This window comes from Hyaena hyaena, unplaced genomic scaffold (assembly GCF_003009895.1).
Source record: "Hyaena hyaena isolate Hyena2069 unplaced genomic scaffold, ASM300989v1 scaffold_392, whole genome shotgun sequence".
Taxonomy (NCBI): Eukaryota; Metazoa; Chordata; class Mammalia; order Carnivora; family Hyaenidae; genus Hyaena; species Hyaena hyaena.
The window spans coordinates 703196-727220 of record NW_024081017.1 but is presented as its reverse complement, the minus strand read 5'-3'; the positions used below and the strand labels follow the sequence as shown (position 1 = coordinate 727220).

General features: G+C 54.9%; 1 protein-coding gene across 1 annotated transcript; it reads left to right on the top strand.

Moving 5' to 3' along the window:
- Nucleotides 1-3590: 3590 nt before the first annotated feature.
- On the top strand, nucleotides 3591-12886 carry CDC37 (cell division cycle 37, HSP90 cochaperone). Its single transcript, XM_039251023.1, has 8 exons — nucleotides 3591-3787; nucleotides 9042-9323; nucleotides 9585-9693; nucleotides 9798-9913; nucleotides 10011-10133; nucleotides 10651-10833; nucleotides 10923-10994; nucleotides 12305-12886. The coding sequence occupies exons 1-8, from the start codon at nucleotides 3686-3688 to the stop codon at nucleotides 12458-12460; spliced, it is 1143 nt and encodes a 380-aa protein (XP_039106954.1). The 5' UTR covers nucleotides 3591-3685; the 3' UTR covers nucleotides 12461-12886.
- Nucleotides 12887-24025: the final 11139 nt, after the last annotated feature.

Sequence of the window (24025 nt, the reverse complement as noted above, 5' to 3'; positions counted from 1 at the left end):
CATGACAGAGTGAAGTCACATCGGCCTAAGTAGATGTGAGATTGGATGTACCTGTGTGTGATTATGGTATGAGTGTGAATGTGGGGAGGGTGGAGGGTATGTGCACGTATCACTATTTCATAGTAGTTCCAAATGCAGGTCTGGGTTCAAATGTTTGCTCGCTCACTCCCTAGCTCTGTGGCCTCGAGCACATTCTCTAGCTATGTTGGCTCTGGCCCGTATATGGTGTTCGTTATTACGATTATGTCTGTCTGGATTGAAGTGTGTGGGCGTCTTCGAAGAGTAATTCAACTCCTCCAGGAGGGCTTCCTGGATACCCAACCTGAATCAGACCCATTTTTCTCTCTTGCCAGTCTCCTATTCATAATTTGTTGCGATAGAGTTATTTGTGTGTGTTCTTTTTCTGTTCTCTATTCAGTGTCACCTTGTGGGGGGAAAGAGCTTTATTCTGTTCACTGCTGTATCTCCAGCACCCAGCATATAGTAGGTGCTGAATAAATACTTGTTGGCTAGATATTCGTCACAGTAGCGCTGTGTCTGTGCGGTATAGAGAGGTGGGAGCTGGCTGGGTATCATGGGTTCCTGGAGGGTCCTGTGCTCAAAGCTGGTCTCTGATTTCTTCCTTTCCCATTCCTTCAGCCGTGCTTACTTTACGGAACTGATGATACTCCCTCAATTCCCTCTACTGCCTCTGACACCTTTCTCCTTTTCTGGGTCTTAGGCACTGACTCCCCTCATCTGTAAAATAGAAGGTTGGATCGGTTCATGATAAGCCTCCTTCCTGATCGAGAGTACTATGAAAACAGCCTTAATCTAATACCCTCTATAATTCATTCAACATTTATTGAGGGGCGCCCGGGTGGCTTAGTCGGTTAAGCGTCCGACTTTCGCTCAGGTCATGATCTCGCGGTTCGTGGGTTCGAGCCCCGCGTCGGGCTCTGTGCTGACTGCCAGCTCAGAGCCTGGAGCCTGTTTCAGAGTCTGTGACTCCCTCTCTCTCTGACTCTCCCCTGCTCACGCTGTCTCTCTCTCTCTCTCTCTCTGTCCTAGAAATAAAAACATTAAAAAATTAAAAAAAAAAAACAAAACAAAACATTTATTGAGCACCTGTTGTGTGCCAGGCACTGTCACTGTCCTGGCCCTGCCTTCATGGATATCCAGCCAATAAGGAAGGCAGATACCCACTAGAAATCTCATTTTTTCCCCCAACCAGATATGTCATTGAATCTCAAGCACCCTTACCCCAGTCACTCTCTCTGCCCTATACGATTTGATGCGTCGGGATTCACCAGTGGGCATTCCTCTCTTCACACACTGGTCTTGCTGCCCCGCCAGCCTAAAGTATAAGCATAGCAAACTGCAGGCTGTTCTTGTGAGTTGCAGTAGCCCCACCCCCTGGCTCCAGTGCTGTGGAGCATAGTAGGCATTTGGGAAATACCCAGTGAAATGAGCTAAGAAATCAGTGACGGAGCAAAGGCAGGCTCCCGTGCAGCACGACCTCACAGAAACCTTGGTGTGGTTACCCACTTTGCAGATGAGGAAAGCGGGGCTCAGGGAGGCAGAGCCGATGCTGGAGTCCCACCATTGCTGAGTGGTGTGTGGCTGTGGGATGCAGCAGAGAAAGCTTAGGTAGCCCAGAGGACCATCGCCAGCCGCCCACCCCCACCTCACAGGCAGGAGAGAGTCACAGAAGAGGATGCGCTGATGGGGGGGCGCGGGGCGGGGGAACCTAGCGACACTGCAAATCAACTTGGAGGGCTCCGTGGCAGTACCCAGCTGGAGATGCTTTCCTGGCAGATTGGGAAAGTCTTGGCGCTAATGGAAGCTTCCGGCGCCCTGTCCCCAGTTCTGGGAGCTGGGGCTCCCGGGACCCCGTTTCGCTGGGGCCGGTGGGCTCCAGTCTCCAAAGCCAGGGAGAGATCTCCACGGCTACCCGGAGATCTCTGGTATCTGGAGTCCTCCCCACCCACACCCACAGCCCGGAGGCCAGCCTGAAGCCCTCAGAGGGCGTACGGGTGGGCCCCGGCTTTCTTGGGGAGCGGGGAGAGCCCACAGCGTCCTGGTCCCCTCCCTCCGGGATGCCGGGTCCCCTTCCCCACCGCAGCTCGCAGCCCGAAGCTTACCTTGCAGTGGGGCTGGGAAGGGGATGCCCGGCCCTCTCCGGCCTGAGGGGCGGGAGGGGACAGGGGTGTCCAGACCCTTTGTTTGCTGTTGTGTGTGTATGTGTGTGTGCGCGATTGTGAGACCCGCTGGGGTGTGGGTCCGTGAGCGCGCGTGCCCGGGCCTTGACGGCCGCGGAGAGGCTGGACTGCTGGAGCTGGAGGGGGAGGGGGAGGAGAGGGGGACTCCCCCGCCCCCGCCCGCCTGCCCGCCCACTCGCGGGTTTGAAAGATGCTCGAGGGGGAGGGGCGGCAGCGGGCGGGCGCTTTTGTCTGCAGGGCGCCTCCCCTTCCCTGGGCAGGGGAATCTCCCCATCCGGAGACCTTCCATCCATTTCCTCCAGCCCCTTCTCTCCAAACACCCTCTTAGGGGTAGTCCGGGCAAGAGCGCCCCTCACCCGAGGGGCTGAGCTCCTCCCATCTCACCCGCCCCCACGGAACGCCCTTTAATCTGAGATAATCTTGGCCTTAGGCTGCAACACGGCCTTTTATCCCGGTATCAAAACGAGGGTTGGGAAGTACGCAAGTGTGCAGCTGGGGTCGCCCAAGCTCACAGCAATGCAGTCTTTAGAGCCCCGGCCGAGGAAGGGGGCCCCAGATCAAAGGGGAGGGGCTACGAACGATTCTAGAGTACCACCACGAGGAAAGCCTCCGTCCGCACCTCCACGATCCCCTTCCCGTCCCCCGTCTGCGCGGGGCCTGAAGCACAGGCCGTTGGCTAGACATTAGCGACACCCAGCGGCCGCGCGAGGAGACGCCGCGGACAGGCTCCGGAGACCGTTAGGGTGATCCGGGTGATTTTTAGAGGGGGCGTGTGTGTGCGAACCCTGGCTCAGGAATGGCAGAGGGCTAGGACGCGAGCGAGAGGCTGTGCTCTGAGCCAGGGGGACACAAACCCCTAAAGCAGGGCACATCGCCCCCACATCCTATCCCCCAAGGGCAGGACCGTAGTCCTCCGCTTAGTCCTTTCCAGAGCAGGGCCCTGTACCCCTCGGTCTGGGAAAGTGCTCTGATCAGACACCTCTCCCCGGCGTTGTGTGAAGTCCTTGTCTCAAGAGGCAGGGGAAGAGGGCTTCCCGCCGAAGCCCGCCCCTGCAGAGGGCTCGGGCTGACGTCACTGCAGCGTGGCTCAGGGGACAATCCTCTCCTTCAGTCTCGCCCTCTGCGCCGCCCCTCGCGGGCGCCGCAAACGCCCAGCGGGGGGCAGCAGGAGATGGGAGGGGGGGCTCGAGATCGGAACGCCAGTCCGTCTACCCCCAGGAGGTGTCCAGCGGAGGCCCCGAGCCCAATGGGGCGGAGTCTTTGCGGGGACTCCCGGGGGCCGGAACACGTGCGCAGGACCCTTTAAGGGAAGCCGGGTCGCCAGCGCCGCCACCGCGGTTACTAGGGATATAACGTCATGCGCGGGCGGGGACGTGCGCGCCCGGGCGGAAGCGGAAGGGGCGGGGCTCCGCGGGCCGAGTCTCCAGCGCTGCCGCCGCCAGAGTCGGAGCCGGAGCCGGAGCGGGCTGAGCCGCTGAGGCAAGATGGTGGACTATAGCGTGTGGGACCACATCGAGGTGTCTGACGATGAGGACGAGACGCACCCGAACATCGACACGGCCAGCCTCTTCCGCTGGCGGCACCAGGTAGAGCGCGCGCGCCCATCCCCTTCTTTCCCCCCTCCCCCCTCCGCCCGGGTCTCCGCTCCAGAGTTCTGACCCCTAGTACTGCTGGGGACCCCGCCATTGACACCTGGGAGTCCCAACGCATAGTCTGGGCTTTCAGTATCGCTTGGGGGTCCTCGATTCAACTCTAGACCCCAGAACTGCCGGGGCGCTGAGTCCCCGCCGGAGATCCCGGGCCTCCCCTCCGATTTCTGGATGGAACTCCCTGTTGACCCCTAGGGCACCTTCCTTCGAGTCCCAACTGAGAAGACCCCCTTTGGGGGTGTCCCCCAGTCCCGTCTGGGACCTCCCACTTACACGCAAACCCTCCTGCCTCAGAGTCTGGACTCTGGTACTATCTGAGCACGCACTTCTGATCTTGGAGAGACCATCGGCCCCTCTCCGATAACTAGAGCTCTCAATACTTTGAATTTATTCTGAGATCTTCCTCCTTAGTCTCTGACAGGATTCCCATTCAGAGCCAGAGATCCCGCTCCTTCTCCAAACAGAACGAGGATCTCGGTCCTCCCTTGAGATTTCTGTTCCTGGGTTGGAATCCCCTTCCCTAGAATGTAGACTGGTGCTCCACCAGGGCCTTCAGCCCCTCCCGGGCTGGGGTTTTGGAGCCCGTTTTCCCTCCAGACCGAACCAACCAGCGCCACTGGGATGGGGCCTCCAATTCCAGCCACTCTCCCCTCACCTACCCTGGACCCCATTTCCCATTATTCCAGGAAGCCCTACCCCTCCGGGCTTCCGGTACAGCCAGAGCCCCTGCCCCTCTTTGGTATTGCAAGCCGAGGCACCGCCCACCCCGAGTAGCTTCCTGTAGGCAGCCTGGGAATGCCTTCTACCAGCTCAAGTCCCGCACCCAAACCCTGCTGGCCTCCCTCCTGACCCCAGCTTGGTCTGCTGCTCTCAGACACCCAGTTGTCCCTGCTTGCACCAGGGACCCTCCCGATCTACTTCCACATTTACTGCCCTTTTATCTATCTGCCCCCCTGATCCAGATCCTAGCGGCCTGCCTGGGTCTCCTCCCCCTCCCACCCCCCCAGCAGTGCTCACAGAGCACCAGAAGAGCTCTCGTAAGACCTTATATTCTAACCTCTTGCACCCCCAAATCTCAGCTCCTACACCCACATACTTGTGCGTGTTACACTCTCGCACTAAGGGAGTATACTTCCCAGAACCTTCCAGTTAGGAATTCCCCACCCCACCCTCGCCTATAGCAACTCCCACTTATTTATCCAGAACCCCCTGGAAGGGCTCTTTCCCATCCTGCAGTGTCTTTCGTCCCCACGTCTGGTCTCCAATCCCATATCCAACCCTTACCTTAAAGTGGCAGTCTCTGGGGCCTTACCTGCCAGGCAAGCCACCGAGTGTAAGAGGAAAGTTCTAGCGCTTTCCCTTTCTTGCTGTGTGTAACATTTTATTATGAAATGCTTAAGACCTCTGCGGAGCTCTGAAGACTATTCTTGGGAACACCTATTTTTGTCACATAAAGAGGTTAATCTATACAGCTGTGTGAAGAACATTCTGGTCCTGCTTCCCACCCGATGCCCCCTCTCCTGCAGAATCCTCCCCACCATGCCTTCCCTCTGGGCACCGGAAAGGTCCCCTCCTGCTGAGGGGCCCTGTAGCCATAGCGGAGTGGGGTAGGTTGGGGGGGGAAGCATCTTCCACACCCCATTCCGTGGCAGGCAAGCTTGGGTTCTAATCGCAGCCCTATCACTTACTGCATTACTTTCCCTGCCTCTGGACACCCTCCTAAGAATGAAATGAGATTAGGCCCAGCCAGTACTTGGCTCAGGGCTGGGAGGGAATGAGCATATGGGGTGGGGTGGGGGGTGCCTCTGAGCACAGGCCAGCACACCCAAGCTCCGATCCTGGCCCCCGAGTCACCGACTTATTTCATGACCTCTAGTGAGTCGTTTTCTTTCTTTGTGCCTCGGTTTCCCCAGCTGGGAATATCAAGCCTATCTACCCAATAGGGTCGTTATGAGGAGTTACCTTATTTTTTTAATGTTTACTTTTTTAATTAGAGAGAGAGCAAGAGAGTGCACAGGGGTGGGGAGAGGAGCAGAGACAAAGCGAGATAGAGAATCCCAAGCAGGCTGACATGGGGCTCGATCCCATGAACCATGAGACCATGACCTGAGCCAGAAGCAGGAGTCAGTCGCTTAACTGTGCCACCCAGGCATCCCTGGGATTCCCTTACTTATTTAACGTGTGTAACGTCCTTGAGACAGCATCTGACAGGTAAGAAGCTCTCTGTAAACTTTAGCCGCTGTGTGTCATCGTTGTCATTTAGGTAACTCGTGCTCGTGGTAAAGAAAAAGTCCGGAGGTCCCAGAAGGGGCCGAGGGAGTCTCCCAGCCCCAGTTCCCTGGCCTCCATCGTCCAAAAACAGCTGCGGTTACTGGTTCCTTGTGGCTCCTTCCATTGAACTGTATGCCGCTGAGATTCTGGGAGCCTCCGTCTTCCTGCCCCGCAAGGCAGCAGGGGGTGACACCTGCCGGCCCCTTCTCGCCGCGGTGGCTTCTGCCCTGCCCAGCCTGCTTTCCCAGCAGTGGAAAGCCCGCTGGCCCTGCCAGCTCTGGGAGGCCTTATTTAGCCTCCCTGGCGGCCACTCAGAGGACACTGAGAAGAGCTCGCGGGCCGCCCAGCGGAAGCCAGCCGGGTGGTAGGTTCTGGCTACCACCTGAGGCCAGCTGTAATGCCACCTTCAGGGAGCTCCTCATGGGGCAGCAGGAAGCCTCCAGGGCACCACAGGCCGATCGTGGGGGGTGGGGGTTGATGGAGCCCACGGCTTCCTCTCTTTCCCCTCCATGAAGTAGGGGTCTCCTCAACCTTTAACCAGTCACTTTCTGATGGTATCGGTCCTGTGGGGCATTAGGGGAGGGCCCGTTCCCCAGTCCTCACCCACCTGATGTCTGGCTCCGTGCGAGAACCTGGAGATACGGCCTCAAATAAGGCACAGAGGGGAGGCAGCAGGCCATGCTGGCGGCAGTGACCGTGACAGTGGGGATAACCGTGGGACATGTTCGCTACTGAGCGCTAGGTTGCAAGCCATTTCCTTGGAATACCTCTTGCGGGCTCATTTCACAACGAGGAACCCTAAGGCTGTGAGAGCAGAACTGACTCAACCAAGGTCAGGTTTGTTGCCGTAAGTGGTGGAGCCAGGTGATGTGACTGTCAGGCCACAGCCACTCCTAGTTACTGAGCATCTGCTCTGGCCTGGGAATCCATCTACATTCTTGAATACTTGAAGTGCATTTTTTCTTCTTTGAGCCCCAGAACGGCCCCAAAGAGAGAGGGACAGAGAGCGTCCCCTTGGATAGTAAGGACGGTAGCCAGCGTGGCTCTGGACTGTCTGTGTCTTTCCTGACTTGTAATATTGGCTTCTCTCGGTGCAACCCTGTTGTCTGCACTTGACAAATGGGGAAACTGAGGTCCCTAGAGATTAGGGGATTGACCCAAGGACGCCCAGCCTTTACTCGGTGGCCATGGGTTATGGCTGCACATCTGGGGCCTTGTGGCTGTCGTCCAGCATCTGATCCTGTGTTCTGATGATCACGAAGGGGCCTTTGGGCTCAGTGATGCAGAGGGGGGGACACTCGGGGAAGGCTCTTTGTAGGTGGAATGAGGGGAAGAGAGTTCCAGATGGAAGGAACCGCATGTGCAGCGCCCAAGAGTCAAGAGAGGGCTGTTGCATTTGGGGGAGCGGAAGGGCCAGCACCTGCCAGGGACCCCGAGTTGGGAGAGGAGAGTGGGGCCTATGGGCAGCTTGGGGCAAGGGTCAGGGTTCCCTTCTGAACCCAGACTGTTCAGGCTGGGGTGTCAGGGAGGGCTGAAGACAGATGTGCGTATTTCAAAGACTCCTCTGGCAGCTTCTGAGTCTAGACTGGGGGTGGGGTGGGGGTGCAGTGATGGAAGGCAGTGGCTCCGGATTGAGCAGGCACGGAGATGATGGCGCCCAGTAGGGACGGAGAGCAGACACGGCCATACGATGCAAATGGGGACCCGGTGGGGAACTGAGCAAGAGCGGGAATGAGGAGGGGCACCATCTGAGCTTGGGGTGCAGCAGAAGACAAGGTCTGGGGAGCAGCAGCTGGGGTGGGGGGAACAGGAGGCTGAGGGGTACCGAGCTAAGGCTCAGGGGGGTGTACTGGCCCGGAGACAGAGCTGAAGGGGCTCGGGGGGTGGTCCAGGAGTACTTGGGGTGGAGCGGGTTGTAGGGGCGTCTGGCGGTGAGAGCTGTCGGGACTGTGTAGGAGGGAAAGACAGGGCCGGTGAGCAGGCCTCTGCCAGGGGCAGAGATGGGGGGGGGGAGGGCACTGGAGTGTCGCTGACGGCGGCTCCAGGAGGTAGGGGATCCTGAGATCCTCATTCAGTACTTCTTTACTTTCTTCACCCAAAGAGCGCCTCCTGAGCCTTCAGTGTGCACTTGTGTGTGCAGACACGAGAGTGAGCAGATCCCCACCTCCACGAAGCTAGTGTCCTTGGAGGGGTGCTCAGTAAGCACGAGTGCCCTGGTGGCTCAGTCAGTCAAGCATCTGACTTTGGCTCAGGTCATGATCTCGCTGTTCGTGGGTTGGAGCCCCACGTCGGGGCTCTGTGCTGACAGCTCAGAGCCTAGAGCTGCTTCAGATTCTGTGTCTTCCTCTCTCTCTGACCATCCCCTACTTGTGGTCTGTGTCTCTCTCTCTCTCAAAAATAAATAAACATTAAAAAAAGAAAAAAAGACTGATAAGCCTGTGAGGGAGTAAGCGGCAGTGGGGGGAATCTGGGGGGACAGCTTACCAGGCTGAGCCAGCAGCCAGTACAAACACCCTGAGGTTTGAAGTGGGTTCAAGAAAACGGTTTGAAGTGGGTTCAAGAAAACGGGAGGCAGCCCTTGTGACTGGAGGGAGGGGGCAGGGCAGATCAGGCACAGCCTTGTGGGTCGGGTAGGACTTGGGCTTTTACTCTGAGTGACGTGGGTGCCATGGAGATAGGGTTTTCAGCGGAGGGTGGACCCGCACAGGCATGCGCTGGTATACTGGCGGGGTCACAGGCGTGCGCTGGTATACTGGCGGGGGCACAGGTGTGCGCTGGTATATTGGCGGGGTGGAAGCCAGGTGTCCCAGAGGCACAGGGGGTGGTGCAGACACCCCCTGGGGCCACCCCAGTTGTGGCGGGCGGGGCGGGATCCGGGGACAGGCCCTTCCCCAGAGTGAAGGGCTGCATCTTCGCACAGGCCCGGGTGGAGCGCATGGAGCAGTTCCAGAAGGAGAAGGAGGAGCTGGACAGGGGCTGCCGCGAGTGCAGGCGCAAGGTGGCCGAGTGCCAGCGGAGGCTGAAGGAGCTGGAGGCGGCCGAGGGCGAGGGCAGCCAGGCGGAGCTGGAGCGGCTGCAGGCAGAGGCGCAGCAGCTGCGCAAGGAGGAGCGGAGCTGGGAGCAGAAGCTGGAGGAGATGCGCAAGAAGGAGAAGAGCATGCCCTGGAACGTGGACACGCTCAGCAAGGACGGCTTCAGCAAGGTGCGGGGGCGGGGCGGCGGGCAGGGGAGGGCGGGGCCGGGCGGATGAAGCACCCCACTGGTACCCCCCCTTCTGATCTGCCCCAAGGCCCTAATCCGAGGCCACGCCTGCCACACCCACGCTCCCGCCACCTCGATGCTCACGGCGCCGTCACCACCTCCGCTGTGGATGGGATGGGCGCTGCGGCCCCGGCCCCGCCGGCCTCGCTGGAGGCGCCCTGCGGCCGCGCCCCAGCCCACTCCCCCTCTCGCCCCATCACAGAGCATGGTCAATACCAAGCCGGAGCAGGCGGAGGAGGAGTCGGAGGAAGTGAGGGAGCAGAAACACAAGACGTTCGTGGAGAAGTATGAGAAACAGATCAAGCACTTTGGTGAGTGGGGCTCGGGTCGGAGGGGCCCCCGGTGGCGGATGCGGATCATAGGGCTGGGCCCCTGCCTCCGGGCCCGTCAGCAGCTCGCCAACCCCATCTCACAGGCATGCTCCGTCGCTGGGACGATAGCCAGAAGTACCTGTCGGACAACGTCCATCTGGTGTGCGAGGAGACGGCCAACTACCTGGTCATCTGGTGCATTGACCTGGAGGTGGAGGAGGTGAGTGGAGGCCGCCCTGCGGGGGCGCCGGAAGGGTGGTTGGAGGCCTGCCCCGAGGCTGCCGCTTGGTGACACCCCTCCCGTTCTCCTGGGGCAGAAATGCGCACTCATGGAGCAGGTGGCCCACCAGACCATCGTCATGCAGTTCATCCTGGAGCTGGCTAAGAGCCTCAAGGTGGACCCCCGCGCCTGCTTCCGGCAGTTCTTCACGAAGATCAAGGTAGTGTCCCTAAGGAGCCGGGTCGGGCGGGGTGTGGGCTTCCTTGGGCGCCAGCCACCGTCGGTGGGAGAAGTGTCCCCGTGTCCACCGCAGACCTGCGCCCGTGGGATAGGAACCCGCTATATCAGGAGGGGGCAGAGATGGGCCACAGACCGGTTGGCCCCCAGATGGAGTTTGAAAGTGGAGCCGGTGGGTTGTGCGGGAATCCCCAGTGTGGGGGGAGGGGCAGAGTCCAGGACACCTGGGGGCGGTTCTCACCCGAGTGCCTGGGGAAACGGAGCTACGCAGCAGCCAGTGGGGGGTGATGCAGGGGGACATGGAGAGGTGGGCGCCACATGACAGGTCCGTGGAGCAGGGGGCGCTCAGGCAGGTGGCCCCTAGCGTGTGCCTGGTGGGACTGCCTTGGAGGACCTCCCATGGAGGAGACTGACCCAGTCCCTGGGGGCCCGCTGAGGGGGAGCGGGCAGGGTGGGTCCTGGGTCCCGCCCAGCGATGCCTCTCTGCCCCGACCCCACAGACGGCCGACCGCCAGTACATGGAGGGCTTCAACGACGAGCTGGAGGCCTTCAAAGAGCGCGTGCGGGGCCGCGCCAAGCTGCGCATCGAGAAGGCCATGAAGGAATACGAGGAGGAAGAGCGCAGGAAGCGGCTGGGCCCCGGCGGTCTGGACCCCGTCGAGGTCTATGAGTCTCTCCCTGAGGTGCGGCTCCGGCCCCCCTGCCCCGGGTGGGCAGCAGGCGGGACTCCCCTGGGACGCGGGTCCTGACCCCGGCCCATCTGCACCCGCAGGAACTCCAGAAATGCTTCGACGTGAAAGACGTGCAGATGCTGCAAGACGCCATCAGCAAGATGGACCCCACCGTGAGTACCCGCGCCCCAGGCCCTCCCGCCAGCGAGCTGACTGTCCAGGGAAAGCCCTGTGTCTGCCCCGCCCCGGCTCTGTCCCCACAGTACTGGGAGTAGTGTCCCTTCTGGGCGTCACAGAGGGCGAGGGAGGTCGTGTCCCCTGCGTCGGCCCAGGAGGCAGCCAGGCCTTCACGCTCCCTTACGTGTGCTGAGCGCCTCCGGTGTGGCTTTCAGTGTATCCCCTGCCACCGTCCCTGTCACCGTGGGCCATTTATGAGCCTAGTGGGTACACCAGGCTGACTGCACCTTTGCCCAAAAAGGGGCCTCCTCCCCAGCCTTGGTTACCCCATCAAACCAGAGTTTCCATCTGTACGGACTTGGAAAATGGTTGAGCACTTGGTGCATATCAACTGTTTTATTTATGTTATTTACTTAGGTTTTTTTTTTTTTTAATTTTTTAACGTTTTTTAAATTTATTTTTGAGAGAGAGAGAGACAGCGTGAGCAGGGGAGGGTCAGAGAGAGAGGGAGATACAGAATCCGGAACAGGCTCCAGGCTCTGAGCTGTTAGCACAGAGCCCGATGTGGTGCTCGAACCCACAAACCACAAGATCGTGACCTGAGATCATGACCTGAGCCAAAGTCAGATGCTTAACCGATTGAGCCACCCAGGCGCCACTATTTATTTAGTTTTTAAAGTCAGGTCTGCGCCTCCTGTGGGGCTTGAACTCATGACCCAAGTATCTGGAGCTGCGTGCCCTACTCACTAAGCCAGTCAGGCGCCTCTAGCTGGTGTTTTTAGTAGGAACAGCCATAGTCCTGGGAAACAGGACTTTGTGGCTTCATAGACCTTGGTTTGACCCCATTCCTGCCACTTGGCCCACTGGTCGGCCACACTAGTTCCCTCCTCTGTGAAGTGGGTCTAGTCGCAGAACCAGGCCCTGGATTTCTAGGAGCTTCCACGAGGATGGCTCTCTAGACCCGGGGTCTTCAAACTTGGTTCACAGGCTCACTGCCTGTCTTTATAAGTAAATAACGTTTTATGGGAATGTGGCTTTTATCCTGGATGTACGTTTAATTTGAATTAAAGTTGAGGAAAACGTAAAGTTCTTTCCCCTGCGCCAACCACTGACGTTTCAGCAGCCACGTGTGACTGGTGGCTGCCACGTTGGATGACGCAGATTACAGGCCATTTCCACCGGCGCTGAGCCCCTGGGGACTAGAACGAGCTAGAGCGAGCAGTGAGAGGGTCTAGGGATGGGAGGGCACAGGCAGCGCCACCAGAAGGCGGCAGCCCGGCCTCACTCACCACCCTTCTCCCCACAGGATGCGAAGTACCACATGCAGCGCTGCATCGACTCCGGCCTCTGGGTCCCCAACTCCAAGTCCAGCGAGGCCAAGGAGGGGGAGGAAGCAGGCCCCGGGGACCCCTTGCTGGAAGCCAGCCCCAAGCCAGGCGACAAGAAAGATGTCAGCGCGTGACTCGCCCCAGCTGCTGCCCGCCTGCCTGCAGGCCCCCATGTGCCCCTTTTCAGAAAACAAAAATAGATGCCGTCTCCCCAGCTCCCGGCTTCCTCCACTTCCGCTGCTCCCGCCCGGCCTGGGGTGGGGAGAGAGCCTGTCCCCACCGCCACCGCCCCCACCTCAGCGCTCAGCCAAGTCTCTGCTTTGAGTCTAGGGGCTCCACTGCCTGCAGGCCACCACCCCCCCCATCAGCATTATGCCAAAGGCCTGAGGGTCCAGGGAGGGGCGGAGGTCGCTGGGCTGGTCCGTGGGGTGTGGGGGAAGGGTCCCCAGCCCAGAGGCCTGCTCCAGTCACCATGGGCTCTGTGTTCACTGTTCATCTGCTCTCGAGTCTTCGAAATGGTAAACAGCAATGATCTACCAATAAAGGATTTCAGATGCTCAGGGGGGCGTCTTGAGGGCTGTCGGCACAGCTCTTCTCTTGGGGTGGGAGGGACCCCCCTCCCTTGGTGAGTGTGGGAGGCCTGGCCTGTGGCGCCCAGGCTTTGTTGTCCGGGCTACTCCCTCTATTCTGGTTCCAGGCTCTTACACAAGCTATTCCACTGCCTAGAACATTCTTCCCCAGGATGCCTTTAGTTCTCAGCCCCGCCCCCCACTGTTTGGCTGGTCCTCCAGGCCCCCTGCCACCACCCGTTCAGGAACATCCTCCCCCATCTCTGACCACTGCCCTTGGTCTCCGTGACCTCCGCCTTGTCCTGATCCCTATCACCTCGGGCCTGCAGCCTGGCCCAGCCTCCTCCCCATCCCCGCCTTCCACCCCAGAGCCCAGCAGGCAGTGGCCAGAGAGGTGGCCATGAACAAGGGACATCTTTACCTCCAAGCAGAAGCCAAAAGCAGCTGACAGGCCTGTGGCTCTTGAGCATTTTTAGTTTCTCCATCAGTGTTACCTTGGACAACTCCCTTAGCCTCAGTGCACCCTCTGCACAGCGAGTGACGCTAGTGCCTTTCTCCTGGGGCAGTGCTAAAATGACATCGTGCGCAAGCACGGAGCCTGGCACTAAGAGACTCAAAATGCGGGCCTTGGGCTGTGTGCCTGCCCCTTTACCCAAACACCCTTCCCTGCGGCCCTTGCGGGGACTCCTTCATAAAGTAAGGAAACAGTTGGGCCACAGAAAAGGGCCTAAAGAATAGTATGATGAACAAAGACATCAGTTGATAAAACCAACCAGTGAACCCCTCTGCCTGCCCCTTTCCACGACACCCCCACCCCTAGCAACTGCTTGTCACTCAGACCAGAGCTCAGAGTCTCCCCCCGGGAGCCCTCCATGACCCACCTGAGTTGCCCCTCCTGTCCAGCCAGGCGGCTCGCCTCACCTGCCTTGTGCCAAGCTTTGCCAATCTTGTGTCGTCCTCTCCCTTGCGCTGTGAGCACCACCAGGGCACAAAACAGTCTCACATGGTCCCCTGGTGCTCACAGTGCCCTGGAAGGTCATGGGACATGGTGGGCCATCAGTAAACCTCTACCAAAGCAAAGAGCTTCTAGATGCTGTTGTGTGCGCGCTGGTTGCCACCAGGGGGCAATAGTGAGCTGCAAACCCCAGTGGCATCGCCTTAAGCTTTTCACCGGTGGGAAGGGCAGGCGGGCATCTAGAGGGCTTGGGCTGGAGGAAGGCATTCTAAGGGCCTTGGGAAATCTCGCCTCTCCAGGGTCCACCCAGGATTGGCAACTTCATTACTTTCTGTGAAAACTTTGCAAGGTAGAATCCATATTACTGGTTTTTCCTTTAGCCTCAGGCTCCGATACAACTCAGCACTGTTACTGATTCTTTGCTTAAGATTTCAATATTTTGTTCGTGGGTGTTTTATTTTTCACATTCATTGTGCTTTTTAAAAATATTGCATTAAAGTATTTATCTTGGTTACTGAGCTTTTTGGCGCTCTCTTTTGCTTCATGCCTCACCTGCCTACCCCTAGGGTTGGCTCTCATAGTCATAGGACACAGGGTTTAAAACATCAAGTGAGGGGTGCCTGGGTGGTTCAGTAGGTTGTGTCTGACTTCCATGCAGGTCATGATCTCACAGTTTGTGGGTTCGAGCCCCGCGTCGGGCTCTGTGCCGACAACTCAGAGCCTGGAGCCTGCTTCACATTCTGTGTCTCCCTCTCTCTCTGCCCCTCCCCATTCATGCTCTGTCTCTCTCTCAAAAATAAATAAACATTAAAATATTAAAAATAAAACATCAAGTCATACTAAAAAATATCCATCCAGGTGGTTCCCTTCCCCCAGTCACTGGAACCCATAGGGACCCACCCATCCATGGTTTCTTGTGCCTACTTACAGTTTCTTTTCAGAAACATTATCATCCCCTCTCCTCTTTTGTACCCAAAACATAGCATATTCAACAGTCTGAAATGCATCTTGTGTTTTTTTTTCACTGAACAAGAAGACCTGTAAACTTCCCCTTATCAGCAGCACTTCCTCATTCCTTCTATCCCGTGTAGAAAGCTCCAATATACGCCTATCACAGCGTTGATTTCACTTGCCTTTCTGATTAACATCTGGGGTTTTCCCAATTTCTATTTCTGCAATCAAGAAATACCCTTGCGCACCACTTCCCATGACTATGGATCTCCTACCAGTAGGAAAAATTCCCTGAAGCAGGATTGCGAGGCCTTGGGGGGAAATGGAATTCAACTCAAAAGGGTTGTTTTTTTAAAATTCTTTTAAAAAAATTCTGAGAGAGAGAGAGACGCAGCGTGAGCAGGGGAGGGTCAGAGAGAGAAGACACAGAATGTGAAGCAGGCTCCAGGCCCTTGAGCTAGATGTCAGCACAAAGCCTGATGTGGGGCTCAAACCTACGAACCATGAGATCATGACTCGAGCCGAAGTCAGACACTTAGCCGACTGAGCCACCCAGGCAACCCTCAACTCAAAAGGGTTTAACTGAGCAACTGCAATCAAGGGGTTGATGTCAGGGATGTGAGCAGGGCAGGGTGACTGGAGGAGTGGCAGATGGATATCGAATGTATTTTCTTTTTTTTCTTTTCTTTTTTTCTTTTTTTAATTTTTATTTATTTCTAGGAGAGAGAGAGACAGCGTGAGCAGGGGAGGGTCAGAGAGAGAGGGAGATACAGACTCTGAAATATGCTCCAGGCTCTGAGCTGGCTGTCAGCACAGAGCCCGACGCGGGGCTCGAACCCACGAACCGCGAGATCATCACCTAAGCGAAAGTCGGACGCTTAACCGACTAAGGCACCCAGGTGCCCCTTTCTTTTTTTTTTCTAAATTTCTTTTTAATGTTTATTTATTTTGGAGACAGGGAGAGACAGAGTGCGAGTGGTGGAGGGGCAGAGAGAGAAGGAGACATGGAATCTGAATTAGGCTCCAGGCTCTGAACTGTCACCGCAGAGCCTGACATGGGACTCGAACTCACGAACTGTGAGAGCATGACCTGAGCTGAAGTCGGATGCTCAACCAACTGAGTCACCCAGGCGCCCCTGGAATGTATTTTCTACAGCTGCTATAAAAACCACAAACTTAGCGCTTTCAACACAAATTTATGATCTTGGAGTTCTGCAGCCCAGAAGCCTGGCACGAGTCTCACTGGGTTAAAATGAAGGCCCTGGCAGAGCTGCAATCCTTCTGGAGGCCCGGGGTAGGATCCGTTTCCTTCCTTGCCTTGTCCGGCTTCTAGAGGCTGCCCACAGTCCTTAGCTTGTGGCCCTTCTGCCATCTTCAAAGATGGCGAAAATAAGTCAGACCCTCACATCACGTCACTCCGACTTCTTTTTCTTTTTTTAAACTTATTTATTTGGGGGGTGGGGTGGAGGGGCAGAGAGAGGGAAAGAGAGAGAGAATCCCAAGCAGGTTCCACACGGTCAGCGTGGAGCCCAACGCGGGGTTCAAACTCACGAACTGTGAGATCATGACCAAGAGTCAGGTGCTTAACTGACTGAGCCACCCAGGCACCCCTCCCCTTTCCACTTTTAAGGATCCTTGTGATGACCTTGAGCCCAACAGGATAACCTCCTTACCTTAAGGTCAACTGATTAGCATCCTCAATTTCCACCTGCAGACCCTTGTCCCTTCTCCCTAACGAAGCATGTTCACAGATTCTAAGGATTAGTTCACACACTACACGGGCGTCTTTGGAGGTCTCTCATTCTGCCCGCCACAGGGGGGCACTGCATCCTAGGGTCAAGGGTATGTGCAGGAAATAGAATTAGCAGAACTCACTGAGACCTGAGCCATGAAGAAGGCGGTCACAGAGACACAGCCACTGCTCAAACTGTGACCAGGCAGGGAAGGACTAAGGGAACAGATATCCCTCCTTGGTCTCCTACTTCTGGTCTCCAGCCAGGCTCCCCCACTGGCAGAACCCACCAGAAGCCAGGGACGTGGAAGCTGGGTGAAACAGTTCTCTTGTGGTACAGAGCCCAACGTGGGGCTTGAACCCATGAACCACGAGATCATGACCCCAGACAAAGTTGGACGCTGAACCAACTGAGCCAGCCAGGCGCCTCTCATTCCTTTTTAAAGTTAAATAATATTCCGGGGCGCCTGGGTGGCTTAGTCGGTTCAGCGTCCGACTTTCGCTTAGGTCATGATCTCGTGGTTCGTGGGTTTGAGCCCCGCGTCGGGCTCTGTGCTGACTGCCAGCTCAGAGCCTGGAGCCTGTTTCAGTCTGTGACTCCCTGTCTCTCTGACCCTCTCCTGCTCACGCTGTCTCTCTCTCTCTCCTAGAAATAAATAAAACATTAAAAAAAAATTAAAAAAAATAAAGTTGAATAATATTCCATTGTAGGATACACCATGTTTGTTTACCATTCATCCATCAATGGACACTTGAATTGCTTCCACCTCTTGGTTACTGTGAATATTGTTGCTGTGAACATGGGTGGGCAGATCTCTGTCCAAAACCTGCTTTCTACTGCATGTATACCCGGATGTGGATTTGCCGGACTATACGGCAATTCTACACTTAACTTGTCGAGGAACCATTAAACCATAAACATGTTTTGAATTCAGTAATTCAATGTCAGGGCCCCAGAAGCAGAGTGGGAACTTGTCCTCAAAATCCCTTTGTGCCTTTTCAATTTGGAACCACGTGAATGAATTACTTAGAATAAGTAACCCTTTAGAGGTGCCTGGGTGGCTCAGTCGGTTAAACGTCCAACTTACGCTCCAGTCATGATCTTGTGGTTCATGAGTTCGAGCTCCGTATGGGGCTCTGTGCTGACAGCTCAGAGCCTGGAGCCTGCTTTAGATTCTGTGTCTCCCTCTGTCTCTGCGCCTCCTCACATTCTCTCTCTCTCTCTCTCTCAAAAATAAACATTTAAAAAAATCCTAAAAATCTGAAAAGACAAATTCACCCATATTTTATTATAGGACTTACACTGTTTTATATCATGTTTATGGAGAATTTCTAATAGCATGAGAGAACGCTAATGTAAGCCTTAACTACATAAGAAACAAAACTGTACATACTGTCAGTGTGATGTCAAATTTATAAAAATTAAATTTTATATATTAAAAATATGTATATGGATGGAGCAAGCAAGTTACAGAGCCCAGCAGATGGATAGGATTTTCATAAAGTTCAAGAACAGGCTTTCTCCCTAGGCCTTCCTGCCTGGGCTGTTCCCCCTGCCTGGCACACCCTTCCCCCTGGCAGCTGCTCATGGCTTCACCCAGAGCCCTCAGGTCAGAAAGGTGGCCTCAAACCCCCATCCCCACCCAATCTCAAATGGCATTTCATCTCCCTGCTTTGCTTTGTCCCATATATGTCGCCATCGGCCACACTGTATATTTACTAATTCATCCTTTTCATCTGCTAATCCCCTGTAGGGCAGGGCATTCTATCTGTTCTCTCTCTGCGGTGTTCCCAGAGATCTAGAGCAAGGCTGAGTCCGCCACAGAGGCTTGAGAGATATGTCCTGACTTAGGGCGCCTGGGTGGCCCAGTCAGTTAAGCATCCGACTCTTTTTTTTTTTTTTTAAATGTTTTATTTATTTCTAGGACAGAGAGAGAGAGAGAGACAGCATGAGCAGGGGAGGGTCAGAGAGACAGGGAGTCACAGACTGAAACAGGCTCCAGGCTCTGAGCTGGCTGTCAGCACAGAGCCCGACGCGGGGCTCGAACCCACGAACCGCGAGATCATGACCTAAGCGAAAGTCGGACGCTTAACCGACTAAGCCACCCAGGCGCCCCCATAAGCATCCGATTCTTGATATCGACTCAGGTCATGATCTCACGGCTCATGAGTTCGAGCCCCACGTCGGGCTCCATGCTGACAGTGCGGACCCTGCTTAGAATTCTCTCTCTGCCCTCTCTCTCTCTGCCCCTCCCCTGCTCACACCCTCTCTCTCTGTCAAAATAAATTACTAAACTTCAGAGTAAAATAAAACAAAACTGTTTAAATGGCAAACAGCCTTCTTCATTGCTGCTGTTCCCTCCCAGGCTAAAAGTGGGAAATGAGAAGCAGAGATTCTCCACGTATTGATACTGTTTCTTTTTTCCTGAGTGGGCATTTTCCTTTATTAATTATTATGATAAAATATACGTAGTGTCAAATTTTCCATTTTAACCACGTTTAAGTGCACGGTTCAAGGGCATTAAGTACATCCACGCTGCTGTGTGTCCGTCACCACCACCCGTGTCCAGAATTCCTTTTTCTTCCCAGCGTGAAACCCTGTGCCCTTCCCGCTGCACTTACCCCTTGGTTCCTACCATCTACTTTCTTTCTCTATGAATCTGATTCCTCTAGGGATCTCTTATAAATTGGAATCAGTTGTCTTTTGTGTTTGGCTTCCTGCACTTAAAATGTTTTCACACTGACGTTGTAGGATGAAGTGTGCGTCAACGCTTCATTCCTCGTTATGACAATAACATCCCATTGTATAGCTAGACTACATTTTGTGTATCCCTTCATCTGTTGATGGATATCTGGCTTGTTTCTACCTTTTGCCTAGCTGATGTTTTTAATTTCTACCCCTGTACAAGTGCCTAAAATAGTTCCTAATAAACAGTTTTGGGGGCAGCTGGTTGGCCCCATCGGTTAAGCACCTGACTCCTGATTTCGGCGCAGGTCATGGTCTCACAACTTTTCAGTTTGAGCCCCAAGTCGGGCTCTGGGCTGACAGCGGGGAACCTGCTTGGGATTCCCTCTTTCCCTCTCTCTCTGCCCCTACTCTGCTTGCGCTCTCTCTGTTTCTCTCTTTCAAAAATAAATAAACATTTTTAAAAGTTTCTGCAAAATAGATCTACATTCAGTGGAAAGGAAAGGTCACCAAGAAATACCATTCGTTAAATGAAAAAGATGATAGCATTCACTCCGCACCTGGTTCTAAGCTCTTACGTGTAGTAACTCATTTGATATTCCTGACATATCTCTGAGTTTGAGACTCCAATCAGTCCCATTTGGCAGAGGAGGAAACAGAGGCATGGAGAAGTTGTGTCTGCCCAGGATCACACAGTGACCGAGCTGGGATTTGAACTCAGACCTCCTGGTTCCAGCCTTCATGTGAGTAACTGCTCTGTTTCTTCCCAAGACAAGAATAGAATGTTTTTAAGGCTGCTGGTGGGAGGGGCGCCTGGGTGGCTCAGTCGGTTGGGCGTCCGACTTCGGCTCAGGTCGTGGTCTTGCCGTTCATGGGTTCGAGCCCTCTGTCGGGCTCTGTGCTGACAGCTCAGGGCCTGGAGCCTGTTTCAGATTCTGTGTCTCCTTCTCTCTGACTCTGCCCTGCTCATGCCGTCTCTCAGTCAGAAATAAATAAAACTTAAAAAAAAAAAGGCTGCTGGTGGGAATTTTCTAGACTCCCGTACTCACACGGGTGCCTAACAAGATACGACAATTCCCTGGAAGGATTCCCAGAAAACAGACCAACCTAATGGCTGTTTTGGGGAAAGGACTGACCGTTCCACAAACCCTCCAATTCAAAAGAACACAAAGAGATTTTGATTTCATTCAGCTCTTGGCTTTTCCCTGGTCTGCTGGGAGCTAAGGGAGGCCCCTCCCTGCAGACTCAGGGGAAACCCCCGATGCTAACTTCCTGCCGAAAATACGCTGGAGACCGGTGGCCAATTGTCTCGGGTTGTTTAGGAGTGTCCCAGTTTTCACCTCGAAAGTCCCCAGTCTGGGAATCTCCCTCAGTCCTGGGTAAACCCTGGTGTTTGGTGGGGTGGCCTGGCACCACCCAGCTGGTCCTGTACACTGCCTGTGATGGAGGAGTTTGAGAACGAGGCCTGGGGAGCAGTAAATGTGCCTCCCCAGCAGCTTCTGTGGCCTCTTTTTTATTTTTTTAAATGTTTTTTATTTCTTTCTTTTTTTAAATATTTTTATTTATTGCTAGGAGAGAGAGACAGTGTGAGCAGGGGAGGGTCAGAGAGAGAGGGAGATACAGACTCTGAAATAGGCTCCAGGCTCTGAGCTGGCAGTCAGCACAGAGCCCGACGCGGGGCTCGAACCCACGAACCGCGAGATCATGACCTAAGCGAAAGTTGGACGCTTAACCGACTAAGCCACCCCGGCGCCCCTTATTTATTTCTGAGAGAGAGAGAGACAGCATAAGCAGGGGGGTGTCAGAGAGAGGGAGGCACAGGATCTGAAACAGGCTCCAGGCTCTGAGCTTGCTGTCAGCACAGAGCCCGATGCGGGGCTCGAACCCACGAACCATGAGATCATGACCTGAGCCGAAGTCAGATGCTTAACCAACTGAGCCACCCAGGCGCCCCTATTTTTTTTTTTAACGTTAATTCATTTACTTTGAGAGAGAGGCGGAGGAGGGGCCCGAGGTGGGGGTGGGGAAAGAATCTCAAGCAGGCTCTGCAACTATCAGCACAGAGCCCAACGCGGGGCTTGATCCCGAGAACCGTGAGATCATGACCTGAGCCAAAATTAACAGTCTGACACTTAACCAACCGAGCCACCCAGGGGCCCTTAAAAATAAAATCTTTAAAAAGTAAAATAAAATAAGTAAAAGGAGCTGAGAGGGCTCCGTAAACTCTAAGCTCTCAGCCCTGGGCCTGGCATCCAGCTTGGGACAATGTGAGCTGGTATTATAATTTTTCTCATTCCTGGGGTTATTACCATCATTGTGATCATGAGTCACAGCAGTCAGTTGCCACTTCTTGTCCCTCGGGGACGCCGGACACCCAGTCCCAGCTTGCTCTGTGCTCTGCGGTCCAGCCTCCATGCCCAGTGAAGGCTGTCCCACCTCACTCAGCTGGCTGTTAAAGCTTCTGGCACCTTTGGCTTCCTGTCGCTGCAGTCCCCGTGGCAAAGAGGAAGCTGAGGCCGGAAGGCCATGGTCAGGTCTTCCACAGCAAGCAGGATGGCAGGTCAGGCCCCAAATGGCTCCGTAGGCCAGTCACCCCACCAGTTTCTTAGGCATCTACTGGGGGCCAGGCGTAATTCCAGGTGCTGAGGATACAGCAGAGAACCACATGGATCCCCTCCCCTGCAGAGGTGACATTCTAGAGCGGAAGACAGGCGTGAAGATCAGTGCTCAAAGAAACTTCCAGTGAAATGTCCGGTTATCATGAAGACTGCAAAGAGGGGCGCCTGGGTGGGTCACGTGGCTAAGCGTCCAAAACTTCAGCGCAGGTCATGATCTCACAGTTTGTGAATTCAAGCTCCACATCAGGCTCTGAGCGTTGACAGTGTGGAGCCTGCTTGGGATTCTCTTTCTCTGCCCCTCCCCGGCTCTCACATACTCTCTTTCTCCTTCAAAATAAATAAATAAACATTTAAAAGTAAATAAAATAGTGCCCTGTTAAAAAAAAAAATAGGACTGCAAAGAGGGGCGCCTGGGTGGCTCAGTAGGGTAAGGATCTGACTTGACCTCAGCTCAGGTCAGGATCTCACAGATCGTGGGTTCAAGCCTCACGTAAGGGCTCTGGGCAGACAGTGTGGAGCCAGCTTAAGATTTTCTGTCTCCCCCTCTCTCTGCTCCTCCCCTGCTTGCACATGCGCATGCATGTACTCTGTCTCAAAAATAAATAAAATCTTGGAAGAAAAAAGACTGCAAAGAAAAGTACAGCGAGCAAAGGGACAGAAAGATGGGTTTGCTGATTAGAATGAGGAGCTTCTCCGGAGGTGTGAGTGTTTATTTCTTGGCCTAGGTAGTTCGTTTATTACTGTCGTTCTTTCAAACTGGACGTACAGGTGAAGTCCACGGAAGTTTTCTTTGATGCATGCTAAAGGAAAACTTTCTCTACTTATAACTCTTCTGATACCCAAAATGTGGATTTTCCACACCAAACAATTCTCCAATTTTCTGTGGACACCAACTGGGAGGAGCTTGATCAGATATCAAAGATGGGGGATTCTTGGCTCAGACTGGACTGAGCAGGCCAAAGATAGGCTCTGATTAGTTTGGTCAGGGAGAGGATCTTTGTCACCTCTTTGTGCCTCAGTTTCTTTCTTTGAGAAATGGGGATAAGAGGAGCCCCCCAGTGGACTGCTACCAGGATCAGATGAGATAATGCACGAAAACAGTGCACAGCTTCTGAGTTAAGGACAGCGACTTGCTGTGTGTGGATTAGAACTCAGATTAGGTGGGGGTCGGGGGAGGGCCCTGGGTGGCTCAGTGGGTTAAGACTCTTGATTTTGGCTCAGGTCATGATCCCAGGGTCATGGGATCCGCTCTAGGCTCCATGCTGAGTGTGGAGCCTGCTTAAGATTCCCTCTCTCTCCCTTGGTGTTCCTGGGTGGCTCAGTAGGTTAAGTGTAAGACTCTTGATTTGGGCTCAGGTCATGATCTCACAGTTCATGGGTTCTAACCTCAGTCCCGCTCCACGCTGGTAGTATGGAGTCTGCTTGGGATTTTCTCCTGGCCCCCACCTCTGCCACTCCCCTGCTCATGCTCTCTCTCTCAAAATAAGTAATTTAAAAAATATATATTTTCTCTCCCTCTCTCCCTCTGCTCCTCTCCCTGTCTTATGCACAAGCTCTCTCAAAATAAATAAATAAAATAAATAAAACAACCCAAAAAACCCCTCTGATCAGGTGGGACGTCCAGGCTGGTAGTTTGACAGCCTCAGAGGTGCAGGTGATCAGGAAAAGGATTTGAGCAGGTGGGCCAAAAACGCCTCCGAGGGGGGGCAGGAGGCGGGGGGGGGCGGGGTCCTCATCAGCCAGGTGGAGCTGGCCTGGGAGGGACAAGGGAAGAGAGGCAGCATGGAATGGAGTCACATAACAGGGCGATGGAAGAATGAATGGCGATGGCTGGGCTGCAGCCTCGATCGCCAACATGAGGACGTGGGGTTTACACCGGGTCCCAAAGCCTACCTTTGGCCTACTGCCCACGTGCAAAATTGATTTGGCGTCGCTGGCAGGGAACGCTCTCCAGCCACCCCAGCGAGCAGCCGCTTCCGCATCTCCGCCCACTTCCCCCAACAGCCAGTCGCTGACGCTGAGGCGCATCCAGGGGACGCCCCAGCCAATCGCGGTTGACGAGAGAAAAAGTGAAGCTGGGGACCAATAGGAACGCCGCTATTGCAACGAAAGGACCAATGGTTACCTGCGACGGGTCACAGCGGCGACCAATGAGTATGCCCATTTCAGGTGGCCAATAGGAGGCGGC

Excerpts from the sequence above, each read along its gene's own strand:
- CDC37 (XM_039251023.1), top strand. The coding sequence starts at position 3,686 with ATGGTGGACTATAGCGTGTGGGACCACATCGAGGTGTCTGACGATGAG. Across the intron at positions 3,788-9,041 it reads TCTTCCGCTGGCGGCACCAG|GCCCGGGTGGAGCGCATGGA; the intron begins GTAGAGCGCGCG and ends ATCTTCGCACAG. Across the intron at positions 10,995-12,304 it reads TCAGCAAGATGGACCCCACC|GATGCGAAGTACCACATGCA; the intron begins GTGAGTACCCGC and ends TTCTCCCCACAG.